Source organism: Podarcis melisellensis (genome assembly GCF_964234715.1).
Source record: "Podarcis melisellensis genome assembly, chromosome: 1".
NCBI classification, from domain to species: domain Eukaryota; kingdom Metazoa; phylum Chordata; class Lepidosauria; order Squamata; family Lacertidae; genus Podarcis; species Podarcis melisellensis.
The window spans coordinates 7,291,554-7,302,630 of record NC_138528.1 but is presented as its reverse complement, the minus strand read 5'-3'; the positions used below and the strand labels follow the sequence as shown (position 1 = coordinate 7,302,630).

The following is an 11,077-nucleotide window of genomic DNA, read 5'->3' as shown; positions in this document are numbered from 1 at the left end:
TATGTTTAAAAACATAACCTTTATTAATGCTCTTCGTCGAGCTTCATTTGTATCATACATTGAAATAGCTCTGCTTAAGAAAAAGACAGAAAAAGTGCATTTTTACAAGAGTACTTTTTCCTTTAGATCTCTGTGAAAATGGAAGGAACTGGAATCATAAGTTGAGAAACTGATAAAATGGAACTGGAAGAGACACCAGGCTTTAGCTACATGACCATTTCACTGGAGTCTCTCACTCAAGACCTTCAGGTTTTGTGAACCTTTAAGATCCTGACAGTGTAGAGAATCTGAGTTATAACTCTACAGTATATTAACATGGAAAAGGCAGAAAACCCCTTTTCAATGTACAAAGGTGAATTTAAAAAACTGATTAAAAAATCACTTTATACACAATGTATATGCAAACTGTCTTAAATACATGATTTTGGGAAAGTTATTTACAAACTGTTTTCAGTCTGTGGGACAATCCACAGCCGAAGCAGTCATTTTAACTCTTCTCAATTATGCTCATCAACTTTGGCAGATAGAAAACTGATTTCAACAGTACAGCAAATAAGAAAGTGTGACAAAAGCATTGTAAGGGTAACCAAAGATTTGTTCCTCAAAAGCAACAGAAGTACTAGGATTGCCAAAGTTTTCAAGACAGGATAGAGTTTAATCCAGATGCCAGATTATAGTTTTACACTGTGGAAGATTGAACAGACAAAACCACTTCACATACAGGTATGGTACATGAAGCCACCTGTATATGATTTTAAGTGACAGGTATATTTTATTGAAAGAGTGAACCTAACTTAGACTTTTTCTCCCCAATTTTATTAATATTTTTTAAAAAATACATAAAAATACAACATCCAATGTCTGAATAAATATATTTAACAAGTTGCAAGATACCTTATTTTACACAAAAAAATTCAGCTTTAGAAATCTTGTTAAATAACTTCATTGTTATATATTTTATTTTTTGCCTTTTTGTAACAAAATAAAAACTCTGAAATTACATAGAAAAAAAGACAAAATACTTTTGTCAAGGGATAAGATAGTCCACTGAAAACCTATTCACGATTCCACTGTAAACATTAAACATTAAAATATTTGCATAATCGTGTGCTCAAAAATCCTATAAAAAGTGGAAGACTCATTACAACGGTAGTTTCCAGTCAACTACGCTTCCTTTCACAATTTATTTTGTCCAATTTACACCATTAAAATTGGGAACATTGCTGAATACACACTTTGGCAGGTCTGTACAGCAAGTGCTTCTCCAAAAAGAAAAGAAAGGGGGGGGGGAGGGACTCTCACTCAGGATTAAGATACAGCTTGGTGAAAAAAGTGCAGCAATAAATCCATTTTCTGATTAATCTACTTTGATGACTGTTTGGTGCACTTGTTCCTTTTATTAAAAAAAAAAAGAATTTCCTAATAGCACTCAAAATGCTTCATTGGCTATCCAAGTTTCCAAATTTGATTAAGTGCCCTTTTTCTGTTTTAACCAAAACAAAAACACAAAAACAAAAAATAAGCACAAAGACAGAGGTGTCCAAGTGCACCCACAAACCTTCAGTTGCCAATTAGCTTAATTAATATCCACAATAAAGTTGTGTTTTTTTAAAAGAAAAAAAATCCACAATGACAAGATGGAGGGAAGGGTATGAGGAGAAGAGACAGACACAGTCCAGCAGTGGAAGAGTATACAGAATATACTTGGCAATGTCAAACCAGTTGAGTGCTTTCTATGGTATTTCGGGATTTCTGTCCATGACAGCAACTTGCTGCACAAGGCAGAGGAGACCAGTATCACCTGCATTCAACAGCAAGCACGTTCTGTGGAGGAGAGGAGGACGAAGGGCTCATTCCAGTGTCTGAAGAGGCAGAGGACATGGAAGCTCCTGTGTGAGACACTGTTAAAAATAAATAAATGCAAAAAGCATTAACCAATATACGTAGGTGATCACACTGCGCCTTTGGTGAACTATTAAGATCATAGAATCGCCAAGTTGGAAGAGATCCCCAGGGTCATCCAGCCCAACCCGCTGCAATGCAGGAATCTCAGCTAAAGCATCCATGACAGATGGCCATCCAACCTCTGCTTAAAAACCTCCAAGGAAGGGGAGTTCACAACCTTCCAAGGGAGTCCATTCCACTGCCGAACAGCTCTTACTGTTAGAAAGCCCTTCCAGATGTTTAGTCGGAATCTCCTTTCTTGTAACCTGAAGCCATTAGTTCAAGTCTTACTTTCCAGAGCAAGAGAAAACCTATCCCCCAAGTCACTCATTTGAATACTGCCAGGTACTGCCAACTCTTGAACCAGCTTTTATCACTGTTAATTGGAATCTAGGCCTGTTAATGCCTAACGGAGATGTGGGGAACCTGTTTGGCCTTCCAGCTGTGTACTCCCAACTCCCATCAGCCCCAACCACTATTACCAACGGACAGCCGTGGATGTTGTTTTCCAACATCGTCTGGAAGACTGCAGGACCCTCTGCTCTAAAGCAAGCCCCCAAACTACCGTATTTTTCGCTCTATAAGACGCACCTAGTTTTTGGAAGAGGAAAACAAGAAAAAAATATTTTGAATCTCAGAAGCCAGAACAGCAAGAGGGATTGCTGCGCAGTTAAAGCAGCAATTCCTCTTGCTGTTCTGGCTTCTGGGATAGCTGCGCAGTCTGCATTCGCTCCATAAGATGCACACACATTTCCCCTTTTTAGGAGGGAAAAAGTGAGTCTAATAGAACAAAAAATACGGTATGTTGTGCCAAATGGGGCACACATGCAGAGCAGGGTCTGGGAACAACCTAGTGGGCAAAAAAGTCAAAAAAATATCCAAAACTAAAGAAGAAACATGGAAGAAAAAGTTAAGAGGGTACAAATACGTTGTGCTACAAGAGGTGGGGTGCCACCTGCACATTTTTGCTTTTAGCCCCAACTTCGCCAGAGCATCCACCAGTATCACCCAAAAAGCAGCTCCCGTGAGGTGCTGCCAGTCTCTTTGTGCTCAGATCTTAAGAGCACATCCAGTTCAGCCACTTCACACATTTCAGTTTCATCCCTCCTTGTTGCAGATGATATGCCCTTTTTAAAAAACTGACAATGGCCTTGGTCACAATTAAAATGTTATATAAACACTCCAAATATGGAGAGCGCGCATGACAATGTCTGGAAAGAGAAACTGCACAGGCCTTCTGACAACACCACTCACCCAAAAGCTTGTATGTCTGACAAAGACTGAACTTGCCTTCTCTGTCTTTCTTTTTTAATCGTTTTCGTCTCCTGTCTATGGTGGCTACTTCGGACTTCAGAGACATGTAGTATTTTCTGATTTCCTGCAGTTTTTCTTGTAGGAAAGAGATCCTCTCTGCACTGCTCATGTTGTCCAATTCATCTTTGGAAATAAAATAATTGAAAAGGCTTTGACGATCAAGAAGGAACATCCATGTACTGTTGTAACCCTATTTCCCACCCAAATTATCTACTGTACAAAAAAAAAGGGGGGGGAGCACTTACTGAGTTGGACACTCCACTTATACACCCTTGGAGAAATGTTTTGATGGTTCTTGTCCCTCTGCTTGTCCTTATCCCCATCTTTGATATTGGGGGATAATACTCTAGCAGGCGACCTAGTGAGCTTCTGCGGCTTGGAGAGACCAATGTGTTTTACTGGAGTACATTTGCTTGAGCTATCCAGTGCAGGGAGATCTTCGCTATCACTGCTTTGTCCTGCAACAACATGACACAGTATATTGGGTTGTCCCATTCCTACACAGCACTCGACAACAGTATGCATTCAATATAAAAAAATATGCATTCAATAGCATCTATATACCACATTTTAATAGTTCAAAAGGGCTTCAATACATTATTTCAATAATCTTTACAACGGCTCTGCAGAAAGGGGGTGGGGAGGCGAACACAAGAGAGGTCTACCTATGACACACAAGCAACACAGCCAGATAGGCAGGGTATAAATAATAAAACTATTATTATTATTTATTATTATTAAGTAGGGCAAACATGGTTGTGCCCAAGTCTTTTACAGGCGTTTCACAGGTTCAGTGGTACCTCGCAAGACGAATGTCTCGCAAGACGAAAAACGCACAAGACGAAAGAGTTTTCCATTTTTTGAGTCGTTCCGCAAGACGAATTTCCCTATGGGCTTGCTTCGCAAGACGAAACGTCTTGCGAGTTTTTGCGCATTTGTTTCCTTTTTCTTAAAGCCGCTAAGCCGTTAATAGCCGCTAAGCCGTTAATAGCCACTAAGAGCCGTGCTTCGCAAGATGAAGAGACTCGCGGAACGGATCAGTCTTGTGAGGCACCACTGTATCTGGTTGCCCACTGTGAGAACATGATGTTGGACTAAGTGGGCTTTTGGCTTGTTCCAGCAGAGCTCTTGTGATGTTCTTAGAATGCAGCAATGTGGGACGTCCTTCTCTGCACATCTAAGCAACCTCAGTTTCCCCCTCCCTGCCCGGCTTTTTTGCAGACACTCAACATATGCATGACTGCAAAAGGCAAGCTGTCTTTAAGGACATAAAGATACTACACAATTCAGTTGAGCAGAGAACATTTCCATCTGATTATTAAAACTCACTACGGCACACAAATGCTACCATATTAACCATATTTCCAAGTTGGAATTCTTACGTTTCCTTCTCTAGAGGGAAAATAGCCCTCCACAGGATGTCTTAGAAGTGATGAGATGTTTAAGATTAAAATTCTGAAGCCTACGTTAGCAAAACAACAGGCCTTCGTATTTCTAGCTCTCATTCTACTGGAAGGCAATCAAGTGAAAGAAGTATTTCATAGAATCAGAGTGTTGGCAGGGACCCCGGGGGTCATCTAGTCCAACCCCCTGCAATGCAGGAATCTCAACTAAAGCATCCCTAACAGGTGACCATCCAACCTCTGCTTTAAAACCTCCACGGAAGGAGAGACCACCACCTCTTGAGGGAGACCGTTCCACTGCAGAAAAGCTCTTTTACCATCAGAAAGTTCTTCCTAATGTTTAGTTAGAATCTCCTTTCTTGTAATTTGAATCCATTGGTTCAGGTCCTGCCCTCTGGAGCAGCAGAAAAAAAGCTTGCTCCATCTTCCATGTGACAACCCTTCAGGTATTTAAAGTCCACCTTTACAATTAGATGAGCTGCTTTGAATTTTATTAAGTCTTTTGCCAGCATGTCTAGCCATACTGTGGAAGAGCAGCCCCCATCTAGACTCTCTACTTAGTACACTGGAAACCAATGCAGGGAATGCATTCTGTCCTGACAACTTTTCCACTATTGCTAGGGAAAGGTTTCCTCTCCACTTTCTGAGTGGAGATCTTTACCCTGCATATATATTAGAACTGTTTTAACTGATTTGAATATGTGGGACTGTATTAAATATTTTTTACACTTCACTTGTTTTCTGGCTGTAAATGTTTCATTTGTTTTATAACTATGTATTTTATCATTCTAACCCATCCTGGTAAGGGACTGTAAGAAATCTAATAAACAAAGGTTGCAGCTTACCGTATTTTTTGCCCTATAGGACGCACTTTTTCCCCTCCAAAAGCGAAGGGGAAATGTGTGTGCGTCCTTATGGGGCGAATGCAGGCTTTCGCTGAAGCCTGGAGAACGAGAGGGGTTGGTGCGCACCGACCCCTCTCTCTCTCCAGGCTTCGCGGACCTCTCCGCAAGCAGCGGGAGCGCTCCCGCTGCTTGGGGAGAGTTGTCTGCATGCCGAAGCCTGTGTGCGCTGAGCTCAGCGCATCCAGGCTTCGCGGACCTCTCCGCAAGCCGTGGGAGCCAGCGCTGGGCTCCCACGGCTTGCAGAGAGCTGCCTGTTTGGGGACTGGGGTCGGGGGAAGCTCGGGCCTCCCCCGCCCCAGCCCCGCGCCTGGGGGGGGGGGGAAATATTTTTTTCCCCTTTATTTCCCCCCCAAAAAAACTAGGTGCGCCTTATGGGACGGTGCGTCCTATAGGGCGAAAAATACGGTATCATGTTCTGGGTTCAAAAGTAGTTCCTTCTGGGGAAAATAGGCAGCCCAGCTCTCCCTAAATCATCTCCCTAACCACAGCGTAAGCAAGAAGGCTGGACTAAGCAAACAGAGCAAATTCCCTTCCAGAGAAAGATTATGAAACGTACCTGTCCCATTCTTCTCATTTTTTGCTACAGTGCTTGCTCGTTTTGGAGTACGCTTTTGCTTTTTGGCCAGTGAGCTGCTGCTGTTATCACCAGGCCTTTTTTGACCTGAAAATAAAATGAAAGGTACCTTTTCATTTTGTAGTCTTTAATGGTACAACTGAACTGCCACCAAGCTCTTTAAAGTCACAGGACTGGAAGGATCGACCATGCCCACACCACCCGTAATGACAAGCCAGACCATCAGGGATGACAAAACACAGTGTGCCGCAAACAGAAACAAAACACGCCCAGTATATTCTTGGGAAGGAATGGAAGTGAGAATGGTATGGAGAGAAAACAACCAGGAAGAGACCAGAAACAATAAGCAGCCAATGAGAATATTAACGCTACTGCTAATTTATATCCTGCCCTTCCTCTCAAAGAAGCCCAAGGTGTCAAACATGTCACAGGTAAAATACAATTAAAACATACAATTGCAGTAAAAGAAGCAGAATTCTAGTTCTTTCTTTGTGGCCTTCCTGCATGAGGAGGTTTAATGGCTCTTCACTACACTAGTAACCTCCAAGGATGCATTTCTGTAAAAAAACGGTAGATTTCTATAGATATTTTTGGGCACTCCAGGTCCAACCACCTTTAAATAAACAACAACAACAACAACAAATAGCAATAAATTATTCTGACTTGCAACTCATCAGGCTAAACGAGAGGGAGCAGCAACTGTCATTTTGGCAATCGTGGTGCTACAGAAGCCATGATTTGGCTAGCTCCTCTCCCCGATACATTTCACCCCTCTGGTGTGCATGCCCTAGCAGCCTTTTTAATAACCTCCAGCTGCATGCCTCACAGACTGTGGCTGCACTACTCCCACAAGGGAGTGAGGCTGCAGTTCTAAAGAAGCACGTCCACACAACTCTGGAAATGCACTTGCGTCATATGTGAATTCAGGGGCAAACAAGCTTGGCAACGAAGCCTCGGCTTCATCTATGTGAACCAGCTTAGCATAATCTGCTTATTTTTCACAAACATAACAGATTGAGACCCACACATTTTGGCCAGCCTTTGTGGCTGCCCAGGAAGCCACTCCTCCCCCCACCCAGAAGGTCTTGTCCCTGACCTTGAACCCGGGGCTGCAAGGACACCCCCCTGCTTCCCCTCTCTGGCTTCTGGGGACTGGAACAGGGACAGAGATGAGTGCTGCCACAATAGCACTATGGAGATGACACAAGCCTGGGGTGATGATCCCCGTGGGCTAGGGATAGATTATTATTTTTTTTGCAATGCACCTCTAAGGAACTGTATGAAAAGGACAGGCCCTTGCTCCCTTCTCCAGCTTGGAATTGAGGAATCATCACCTCAAGTTGCGTTGAACTTCCAGTTGCTCTGAGCATCACTGAAAAGCGGGCTGGGCAAAGGGGAACACTTGCCATGGCTAGCAGAATTGGGGGCTCCAGATGATGGATATCGACGTGCTGCTAGTTTACAAGCAGCAGCCAATTTCAATACTTCTGCTCCCAAACCCCTATTTTATTGTTAGCTGCCTCGATGGGATAAAAATAAACGACTAAACAACAAAAACGGAATGGCAGGATAAATTACTAAATTATATCGAATTGGCTAGATTAACAGGAGGTAATTAGGGGACTCCCCAGACAAGAATTCCAAAAAGAATGTAAAGAATACTTGTAAATGTAAAGAATACTTTACAAAACAGTGCCCTAAAATACACACCTGCACTTGTTTCAAAAGTCATAATTTGAAAAAAATCATAATAATAATTCATAAAGGAAACAGTTTATAAGAAGTAAATAAGGAGGCCATGTACAGGATAAAGGAAGATTTTTATTTTGTCATTTGTTTTATTTTATTTTATGTTTATTTTATGTTATGTTCATGTCTAATGTTGGTGGATTTGTTTATTTGAGTTGTGGATTTGTGTTGTAAATAAAATTAGAATAATAATGAATGAATGACTAAGCAAAATGTGACTCCTTGCTTCCAATCCTTCAGTGTTTTTGCAAGTCATGCTTTCAGCATGTTTACGAAGAGAGGGAATTTTACTTTAACAAAATTTATATTCTGCTTGATTGTAAGCAAACCTCCATGTGGATTACAAAAACCACTTTATGGAAGCATCAAAATGAAGTTTCCAGTTAGAAGCTGGCACTTACCCCTCTCCCCGATCTCCCTTTCTGGGATGGCGATGCTACAATTGCTTGAAGTAGTAGTGAAAGCCTCAAACCCATTGGCAGACTCGCTCTCACAGAGACCTTCCTGAGACTCTTCAGCCACGCTGTCCACTTCAATGGTGATGTCACTTTCACTCTTGATGCTCCGTGATTCATCCTGACTTAAGGTGAGAGGAGAGGCCACAGAGAAGTTCGGCTGGACCACGGGAGGTAAGGCAGGCGGGTTTGAAGTGGGGTGGCTGGAGTCGGGTTTCTCTGCTATGAACTTTTCAGGCCCGATCTTGTCCTTTTCGTCCACGTCGTCCAAGTCCACTTCGTGGCAGAGGAGTGTTTCGGGCCCGATCTGAGGCATGGAATCGTCCTCGTCTTTCAGCGCGGGGTTGCGGTTTTCCTCGGAACAATTGAAGTGTTCACCTCCCCGACCCTGAAGACGCTGATCGGATTCTGCCACCAGTGATGGCATTTCTTCGTTCTCGTTTCTGAGCGAGTCATCTGCACCAAAGTCCTTACATTCTTCTGTCCCAGAACATTCATTTGTCCTCCCCTCGGACACGATATTTGGCACTTCCATCTCGCCCACCAGCCGGACCCGTTTGTCGGGGGATGGCTGTTCCGTAGTCTTCCTTTTCGAAAGCTTCTTATCTTTTGAACAAGGATCTGTTTCATTTTCAGAAGGGGTGCTGAATCCTTTACTGTCCAATGACGACGTGTCTAATCTTTCAGAATCCGAGAGATGTTCGCTTGCTGCCTCTTCCTGGTTTAGTGGCGTGCTCTTTACATTCTCCAGGGAGGAGTCTCTTGTTCTGTTCCGCCGTCCTTTCGCTCTAGGTGATTTTTCCATCTCTCTCTTGATATCTTCTACTTGGTCACTTTTGTTTCCAAAAATCTGAACCACTTGTTCGTTTTCTTCAACTTCGAGTTTCAAAGGTTCCAAAGGGTGGATCTGATTCCTGTCATTCTCTTTCAGCACAAGTGAGATCTTTGGGATTTCTTCATCAGGTTTTTCAACTGTTCGTTTCTCATCTTTTTCTGGGTCAGAATTGGCTGGAGAAAACTCTTCATTCGCATTCTTTTCAGAAGCTTCATCCGCATCGCTGTCAGATGAAATCGAGTCTACAAAAAAATACATGCACAGAACAAGTAGTCAAGGCACAACTTCATATGAAAGTTGGCATCAGCACTTAAGTCATTCAAAGCCCATTGATTTCAATCATTCTATTCTTGAGTATGACTGAGGCCAATTCCCAGAGTAGTTTAGCAACCCCTCTTTCACAGGGAACTCTGGAAAATGTAGCTCTGTGAAGGGAATACGTCTCCACTCAGAACTCTTAACGAATTATGGCTCCCAGAATGGCTGCTTAAATTGGTATCATAGTGCTTTAAAACATACAGTGGTGCCTCGCAAGACGAAAATAATCCGTTCCGCGAGTCTCTTTGTCTAGCGGTTTTTTCGTCTTGCAAAGCAACCCTATTAGCGGATTAGCGCTATTAGCGGTTTAGCGGCTATTAAAGGCTTAGCGGCTTAGCTGCTAAAAGGCTATTAGAGGCTTAGAAAAAGGGGGGAAACCGAAAAAAATCGCAAGACGTTTTCGTCTTGCGAAGGAAGCCCATAGGGAAATTCGTCTTGCGAAGCGCATCGAAAAACGGAAAACCCTTTCGTTTAGCAACCCCTCTTTCACAGGGAACTCTGGAAAATGTAGCTCTGTGAAGGGAATACGTCTCCACTCAGAACTCTTAACGAATTATGGCTCCCAGAATGGCTGCTTAAATTGGTATCATAGTGCTTTAAAACATACAGTGGTGCCTCGCAAGACGAAAATAATCCGTTCCGCGAGTCTCTTTGTCTAGCGGTTTTTTCGTCTTGCAAAGCAACCCTATTAGCGGATTAGCGCTATTAGCGGTTTAGCGGCTATTAAAGGCTTAGCGGCTTAGCTGCTAAAAGGCTATTAGAGGCTTAGAAAAAGGGGGGAAACCGAAAAAAATCGCAAGACGTTTTCGTCTTGCGAAGGAAGCCCATAGGGAAATTCGTCTTGCGAAGCGCATCGAAAAACGGAAAACCCTTTCGTCTAGCGGGTTTTTCGTCTTGCGAGGCGTTTGTCTTGCGGGGCACCACTGTATTGTGTGAATGTCACCTTAGTTGGATACCCCCCATACGGTAAAGAGAAATATTATTTTAATAAAGCTACAAAGAAAGTAGGCTAGAACAAAGGTATAGTTTGAAAGTGTCTATAAATAAAGTACAGCTCCTCTCATTGCTAATGATGACTGGGGAGATGGGAGCATTCAGAAGGTTAAACTTCTGTAAAGTGTAAGTATTTCATACCTAATGACGCAGCTGCATTTCACCCTCTGCTCTGTCTCAAGAGTACAATAGGTCTCATTAGAAGCATGAAGAATCTGTTTATGAGATTCACACTGTTTTACACCATGAAAGGCTGTAATGAAGAGCCAACGGAAGCAATAGGTATTGCTCCTCTCCCCAACTGCAGGCAGTGTCCTGTCTCAATCCTCTTCACATACATTCCCCCCTCCCCAGATTTCATAATACACCTTCCCACAACATATGAAAAAAAAATCTACTCACCATTTGACCCTCTGTCAGAATCCAACATTCCTGAGCTACGTCTTGTTTGCCTGCGAGACATTCCTAAAAATTAAAGGAAGAGGGTGTATCATTGATTGGGAGCAAGAACATTACAAAGAAAAGGTTTTATTTATTTTCCAAGTGTGTGTGTGTGTGTGTCCATTACTTGTGGAACGCCCTCCCAT

The 11,077-nt window shown here is 42.7% G+C and overlaps 1 protein-coding gene across 4 annotated transcripts in view; it reads right to left on the bottom strand.

The window, feature by feature from the left end:
• ARID4A (AT-rich interaction domain 4A) overlaps positions 1-11,077 on the bottom strand; it is a 60,629-nt gene continuing 49,552 nt past the window's right edge. For 3 of the 4 annotated variants that reach the window (XM_081909263.1, XM_081909261.1, XM_081909262.1), the window contains 6 exons: positions 10,893-10,955; positions 8,291-9,421; positions 6,123-6,227; positions 3,504-3,716; positions 3,199-3,381; positions 1-1,901 (listed from right to left, as the gene is read on the bottom strand). In XM_081909263.1, the coding sequence (XP_081765389.1) occupies positions 1,798-1,901; positions 3,199-3,381; positions 3,504-3,716; positions 6,123-6,227; positions 8,291-9,421; positions 10,893-10,955 (1,799 nt within the window). In that variant the 3' untranslated portion in view covers positions 1-1,797. The remainder of the gene's footprint in view (positions 1,902-3,198; positions 3,382-3,503; positions 3,717-6,122; positions 6,228-8,290; positions 9,422-10,892; positions 10,956-11,077) is intronic. The other variant, XM_081909264.1, reaches the window with a different exon arrangement.